The 7,045-nt window shown below is 67.0% G+C and overlaps 1 protein-coding gene across 1 annotated transcript; it reads right to left on the minus strand.

Moving 5' to 3' along the window:
* Window positions 1-2: 2 nt before the first annotated feature.
* Window positions 3-6,313, minus strand: CCDC92B (coiled-coil domain containing 92B; the record flags this gene model as incomplete). The annotated part of the gene is made up of 3 exons (XM_026070219.1): window positions 5,905-6,313; window positions 2,515-2,562; window positions 3-223 (listed from the first exon to the last, which is right to left on the minus strand). Coding segments are annotated over exons 1-3 (399 nt in total), but the record flags the coding sequence as incomplete, so codon positions are not given.
* Window positions 6,314-7,045: the final 732 nt, after the last annotated feature.

The following is a 7,045-nucleotide window of genomic DNA, read 5'->3' on the forward strand; positions in this document are numbered from 1 at the left end:
GTCTGCTTCTGCAGCTCCGTGTCGAGGACGGTGGCGCGGTGGCTCCGGCGCTTCAGCTCCTCCAGGAACGTGCGCTCCTTGGTGCGCAGGCTGGAGCGCAGCGCCGCCACCAGCGACTCCTTGTGCCGCAGCTCCCGCCGCAGCTCCGCGTTGTCCTGCTCCTTCTCCTGCAGCCGGGCCTCCATCGCCCGGCACCGCTGCTCCAGCTCCTGGTCGAGGGCGTCTGCGGGCAAAGCGAGCAGTTAGCGGCGCCAGCGCGACGCAACGCTCGGCTGAGAGCCGCGGGAGCAACGCGCACGTGTATCCACGGTGTATAGGAAAGGCCAAGCAGCTCCCGAATCCCGCCACCGCCCGGGGCTCTGCCGGGCACATGGGGGGCCGGGGCGCAGCGCGGGGCCAGTGGACGCTCAGTGCGGCCGTCCCGGGGCGCCGAGGGCGGCGTGGCAGCCCGCGCTCRCGCACGTGCCCGGGCGTGCTGGCGCTGCCCTGAGCCATCCCTGCTCTTCCCGGCACGCTTCGCAGCAGCTGCGCAGCYGCGTGACCAAAGCGCCTCCTGCAGAGGGGAAACGCCTCGCAATGAGACCCTGCGGGCGGCAGCTGCGCAGAGCAGTTGCCACCCGCGCGGCGTGCAGGAGCCGTCACTGGTGGCCTCTCCGGTTAGGCTGCGGCCGGACTGCTGGGGCTCCCGGGCAGCAGCAGGGCCGTTCCTGGGCTCTGCCGGCCCGGCAGGGAGCTCGGAGCGCTGCGCTTCCCGGGGGCCCGGGCGCAGTGGGTGAGGGCAGGGTGCCCACCTGGGCTCCGCTCCAGCAGCCCTGCCTGGCCCGGCGGAGCGAGGACGGGCCACCGCTGCCGCCCAGCGAGGGAGGAAGAGGAGCCGGGCTGCTCCCAGAGCATCCTCTGCTGGCCGCGGCCGCCCAGGCACCGTGCCGCCGTCCCTGGCCGGCTGCGAGCTGCTCCTGAGGGTGGGAGCAGGGAAGGGAGCGTGGCAGATGCGGATAACGGGTATTTTTCCTGACGGTGGGATCAAGGGGCCGGGATGCATCTGTGCAATTGCCTCGGCTGCGGTAGGAGGCTCCGCGCCGTGCCCGGCTCGCTGGGGCCTCCTCTGTGCGGCAGCGCAGGAGGGGACGTGCCCGGGCCGGGGCCAGGGGTGGCCATGAGGCGCAGAGCCCTGGCCGCCGCCGTGGGACCAGCCACTGCCTGCCCCGGTGGGGCTGCGCTGCAGCRCGGGGGCAAGCATGGCCCTGCGGCCGCTCTGCGCCCACCTGGCCCCGGCCCCGGGCAGAGACTGCAGCCCCGCAGGTTGCCCAACGTGGCCGGCTCGGCGCCAGCCCGGCGGGCTCTGCCCGGGGTCAGGGCTGCGGGCAGGGCACGGCAGGCTGCACGTGCCTGTGCACGTGTGTGTGCACACATGTATGCATGCATATGTGCACGTGTGTCTGCACCTGTGTATGCATGCATGTGTGCACATGTGTGTGCATGTGTGTCTGCACCTGTGTATGCATGCATGTGTGCACGTGTGTGCGCACATGTGTATGCACGCATGTGTGCATGTGTGTGCACCTGTGTATGCATGTGTGTGTGCATGCCTGTATGCATGCATGTGTGCACGTGTGTGTATGCATGTGTGCATGCATGTGTGCATGTGTGCATGCACCTGTGTATGCATGCATGTGTGCACATGTGTGTGCGTGCATGTATGCGTGCATGTGTGCACGTGTCTGCACTTGTGTATGCATGCATGTGTGCACATGTGTGTGCATGTGTGTCTGCACCTGTGTATGCATGCATGTGTGCACGTGTGCGCACCTGTGTATGCACACACACACACACACACCCCAGGGCTGAGGCAGCCTCCGGAGCGGCTCCCTGAGGCCGGCGGGCTCCAGGGGCCCTCGCCGCAGCCAGGCTGGGAGGAGCAGGGCTGGGGGTGAGATGCTCCTTGGCCGCTCGTGGCTCTGCTCCCAGCCCACGGGGATCCTGCCTGGAGCTTGCCGATGCTTTTTTGTGCACCGAGACCCACCCCCCCCTTATTTTGGAGCGYGGAAGATTATTTTGTGGACAAAACTGATTGTGTGATGAAGGCGGAGCAGTGGGGGAATCTTCTGAATGAGCCTCTTGATTGCAATCAGGGCAGTTCAGATAGGTGAGGGGAGCCGGGGGAAACCGCTGACGTCCTTGTTTGCTCTTGCTGGGGCTCAGGGCTTCGCAAGCCACCGCTTGCTCCYGGGCTCTGGGTGAAGGGTTGGAGGCAGCAAACCAGCCGGGTGCAAAGCCCTCTAGGCGGCTGTGCCTTAAATCGCCGCTTAACGACTGTGAATCGCGCGCGTTGACTTCCCAGCTGCAGCCCCTTCCCCACCCTGCCTGTCCCCTGAGTGTGAGGGCCATGTCACCCCGGGGGACACCCAGGGGACCCCCCAGGGGACGCCCCGGCCCCGCTGGCCCCCGGCTGCCGCTCCTCGCCCCCCGCAGCACAACGCTCACCCCGTGGCAGGCGGAAGCGGGCGGCCTTACCTTGCTGGCGGGCTTCCAGCTCTTTGAGTTCAAGGTCGTGGGTCAGCTCTGGAAGAGAGACCAGGCGCCGTTAGGAAGCAGCAGCCCCGTCCCCATCCCCATGCCTGGCCCCGGTCCTTCACGTTCCCGYGCTGGTGGCGGTGGCGCGTCTCCTCCGCCCAGCCCCGGCGCGCRCGGCCGTCCCGGAGCACCCCCAAAGCAAACGTTCCTGGCGGCTTGCGTGCTCTCGAGCAGCCTGAGCTCTGGCCTTGGAAAGGGCAGTTTGCCCCCRGGTGCAATAAGTGCAGGTGCTGCCCCGTCGGGCAGGGAGGGGGGTCCTTTCACTGACGAGGCCCTTTGCTTTTTTTAAGAGAGTTGCTGAACCGTTTTGAGTGCTGTAAATGAGGACAAAGAGCAGAGCGATGGACTGAAAATAGCCCAAAGTGTCAACCGCCATCCCAAGCATTTCACAATCCGCTGCTTCCCRACCCATCTCTTTTTCTCGGCAAACTGCGCAGCAGGATGTCCCTGTCGCTGCACCGTGTGCCRAGGCAGGATGCTGCTGTGCTCCCGGAGCACCAAATCCTCCTTGGCAAACCTCCCAGCGCCTTCGGCCAGYGGCCGGGAACTCGAGGGGGTCCGGCTGGGACTGCTCACCCAGGGGGGCCAGCGCCCGGAYGCGGGGCGCCTCTGGGCAGGCGCGGGGGAGAGCGGAGGGACGGGCAGCGCAYGGCACCTTGCAGCCTCCGCTCAGCCCCCGTCGCGCCGCCTCGGGGATTTCCTCCCGAAAAGCCAGCGCTCGGCCTCCCGCGCGAGCCTCCCCCTCTGCTCTGCTGCGAACCCGGGTGAGCGTGCTGATTGCTGCCGCCAGAACCGGGCTCCTCTTCCAGCAGCAGGAGAAAAACAGGAGTCAGGAAGGACCCAGTGCTWTTTCTGCTGTGTTTATACCCTGCAGATGAAAATGGGAGCGGGAGGAAAGCCAACCTTCCTCTGTAATGTGAGATTCATTCCAGTAAATGAATCATACCATCCTGCTCCTCGCTTCATTTATCTGCCTGTTAAACCTCTGGCCGTAGATGCCGGGCTGCAGGGTTTTCCGGGGTCAGCTTCCGAACTGGACCCCGACCGTGGGCCGCGGCGTTTGCCCCGTAAAGCCGAGCYGTCCCTCATCCTGTGCCGGTGGCGAGGTGGCGCACGGCTGCACGGCTTCGGAGGGTCTGGCAGGAGCTCGGCATGTGGCGGTTCCCTTCCCATTCCCTTCCCGTTCCCGTTGCTCCCTGTGGCCCGAAGCCCTTGTGGGTAAGGGGCTCCTGCGAGGGCGCTGCTCAGGTTGCTTCAGCTGGCTGCCGGGTGTCCAGCAGGCTTCTGCCCGTAATGAAATGTTTTGCTGTGCTCGCAGGCAGCAGTCCTGGGGCCGCAGAATCGTAGGCAAGCAGATCGCTTTGCTGCCCAAAACCCAGGTCRCTTTGCTGCCCGAAACCCGCCCACGCTGCTCCTCAGCCTGCCACCCCGGAGGCTCCTGCGGGGGGACAGCGCCGAAAAGCAGTTCTGCTCTCCGGTGCAAAACCTGCCGCGGCATTCAAAACTTTCTCCGGCTCATCTCAAAACCAGACGGGTTTTGCCCCCGCCGCTCCCCACGCGAAGAGGCCGCAGGATTCCCGGCCGCGCRGAGGAGGACGCGGCTCCCCCTGGCAGGACAGTGCTGCCGCCTGGCCGGGCGGGAGCAGGCRATCTCTGGCACCTAGCTACGAACGGGGTCCTTTCTGCTGCCGGGCGACTCAAAGCACTAAGCCTGATGCCGGCCCGCGAGCRCGGTTGTCGCGCAGAGCTGCAGAGGCTGTAGCTGAATCTATTAAAAGAAACAATGAAGCCGAGCGACAAAAGCTCGGAAGGGATGGGAAGAACCAGACGGTTTTATCAGTGCAGATGTGTCTTTGTTTCCTGGGAATCGGGGAGGGAGAGGAGCTGGAAGACGACGAGTAATTAGCCGTTGCTGAATTGCTGCTGTGAGCGAGGGCCCAAGCGGGAGCRGATCGGAGCGCGGGGCGGGGGGTCCCGGGGGGCAGGTTGTTTGCCCCGGCCCCGCAGCCGTCTTCGGGGGAAGGAGGCGCGCGGGGCGGAAACGCCAGCGGCCAGCCGTGCTGATTGCTTCCTCCCTGCGGAGCCGCCGTGGAGTGCCGGGAGCGGTGGATCCAGCAATGCGCGGCCTGCTCAGGAGCGCTCCGCTCTCGCGGCGCCGGGCTGGACACCGTGCGCGCAGGTCTTACCCYGTGCCATGCCGYGCCGTGCCACACCGTGCTCCGCGCCCTGGCAGCCAGAAGCTGGTTTCACACTTCAATAACCAAAATACCTCTGCGGGCGCAGGCGGTGGGGGACAAGGCAGGACCATCCCATCCCGCTAGCTAACGCCGGTATCCTTCCCTTTCCCCAGGCCGGCGACGGTCTCCCGCGGGACGGGAGTGTGAGCGCAGACGCGAGAGCAGCGCTGCCCGCGGGGCGCTGGACGAGGGGCTCGTCCCCTCTCACAAGTGGTCCAGCACAGAGCGAGAACCGAGGAAGAGGTTTTCAACGACGGATGATGGCACATGCTCCTGTTCTATCGCGGGCTCGGCCGGCTGACGGCCAGGATAACATTTGCTCCGGCTCTGCAGCGTGCGTCAACTGAAGGGAGCTGCCGCGGAGGCTGCTGCGTTTGCAGAGAAACGGTTTCCGAGGGCGTTAGGGAGACGGGGTTTGGTGGCCCCAGCGTGGCCCGGCCGGGATGGCAGCRGCGTGTTTCGGGGGCGGACGCCGGCGGGGGCGCGCGGGAGCCGGAGGGGCGGACGGGCCAGGCCCGGCATCCCCGGCTTTGGAGCAGCACAGGGCACCGCGGCGTCGGCTCYGCGGGCCGTGCCGGGCTCGGCTGAGAGCTTTGCTGCCTGTGCCGGTCCCTGTGCTGCTGGCGGCTGACCGGCTCTGAGCCCCACACACAGTTCAGGTTATTCCAGGCCCTCTCGGCCTCCAGGGAGGAAGCTCTTGAGCTTGTTTCCACGAGGCCAGCGGGGACCCCCCCTGCGGCACTTACCGTCATGCGACTGGCCCCGGGACCATGGGACCCGGCTGTGCCGCGCGCGCCGGCTGCACCCCGGGGCGCTGGGGAGGGTGTCAGGGCGCGCGAGCCGGTGGCGAGACGCCGGGTGCCCCGTCCGGGTGTCACGTTGCAGCCGCCAGGGCGACCGGCCACCGTGAAACGCACCTGCCTGCGTGGTGCGGGGCCAGGCACGCTCGTCCCCGGCAGGCGCGGGAGCCCTGGAAAGCCCCGGCCGCCTCGCGGGAAGGGAAGCGCCCCTGGGCTCGCAGCTCGCGCGCGCGGCGCTCCCGAGCTCGGCGGGCGGGAGCCCTGAGCAGCGCCGCGGCGGCCGGGGCGCTCACCTGAGCAGTGCTTCTGCAGGCGGAGGATCTCGAGGTGCAGGTCGTGGAGCAGCTCCATCTGCTCCTTCTTCAGGAAGGCGATGTGTCGCTGCACGCTCTGGATCTGGTGCTCCAGGGACACGGTCTCCATCGCAACTAAATTCACCGTCCAGGCCTGCAGGGAGTGGAGAGGGCTCGTGACGAGACATGCAGCAGCGTGCGAGAGGCGTGAGTCAGGCRGCGAGCGGGACCATCCCCGGAGCCCTTGCGGGAGGCAGAGCCCGCCGGGCGTCAAGGCGGAGCGGGAGGGCGGGCGCCCGCGCTCCCTGCCCCTCCTTCCCGCAGGGACGCGGCGGCGGTGGAGCGGCTCCGCTCGGAAGAGGTTTCCCCGGCAGGGACGCCAGGGCACGGGCCACCAAGGCGCGACGCTGTGCCGCCTCCACCTGCGCTGCGCCGCCCTGCTCCGGCGCTGGCTCCCGCGCCGGACTGGGCAGGAAACGGCCGCGCGGCCCTTCCACGGCGGCAGCGCTGCTCCTTTCTACGCCGGGCCCTAGGACATGGGTTTCATCGCCGAGTGGGATCACACCCGGGACGGGATGGGATGGCTCCCGCTCCCTGCTCCCCGCCGTCCCCGGGTGGGAGTCGCACGGGGCCGATCCTGGCTACCGCCCGACGAGCCACGTACCAGGGAGCAGCGCCCGCAGCCAGAGATCTAACATGTGAGCGGTGCAATACGCTCAGTCCAGCCCAATCAGCGTTACGTGGCCAGGAGGTTCACGCCGCGTTACAGGAGAGAACCGTCCTGGCCGTAACTCGCCTGGCAGACGGGTGCTGCCGTCGGTTCTGCTCGGGGAGGCGCAGCGCGGCGCTGGGGAGCTCRGCGCTACCTGCTAATTGCTCTGCAGCGCAGCTGGGTGAGCTGCCTACCTGCGCCACTGCGCTGGGGAGATAAAAATAAACCTCCGAAAGGATCCTTAATCCTGGGAAATACCATTTCGTATGGATGTGGAAACCATCCTTATTCCTTGCGTTGAACCCAGAGGGAAGGGAGATGTTTTATCTACAGCAAACAGTGGCGAAGGCCTGGAAGATTTTGGCCAGCAAGCCTAAAGGACAGCACGCGTCAGTCTGTCCCAGGGAAGCTGTTTCCTTTTCTTCGTTC

The sequence above is a fragment of the Apteryx rowi genome, unplaced genomic scaffold (assembly GCF_003343035.1).
Source record: "Apteryx rowi isolate R43461 unplaced genomic scaffold, aptRow1 scaffold_307, whole genome shotgun sequence".
Classification (NCBI taxonomy): Eukaryota; Metazoa; Chordata; class Aves; order Apterygiformes; family Apterygidae; genus Apteryx; species Apteryx rowi.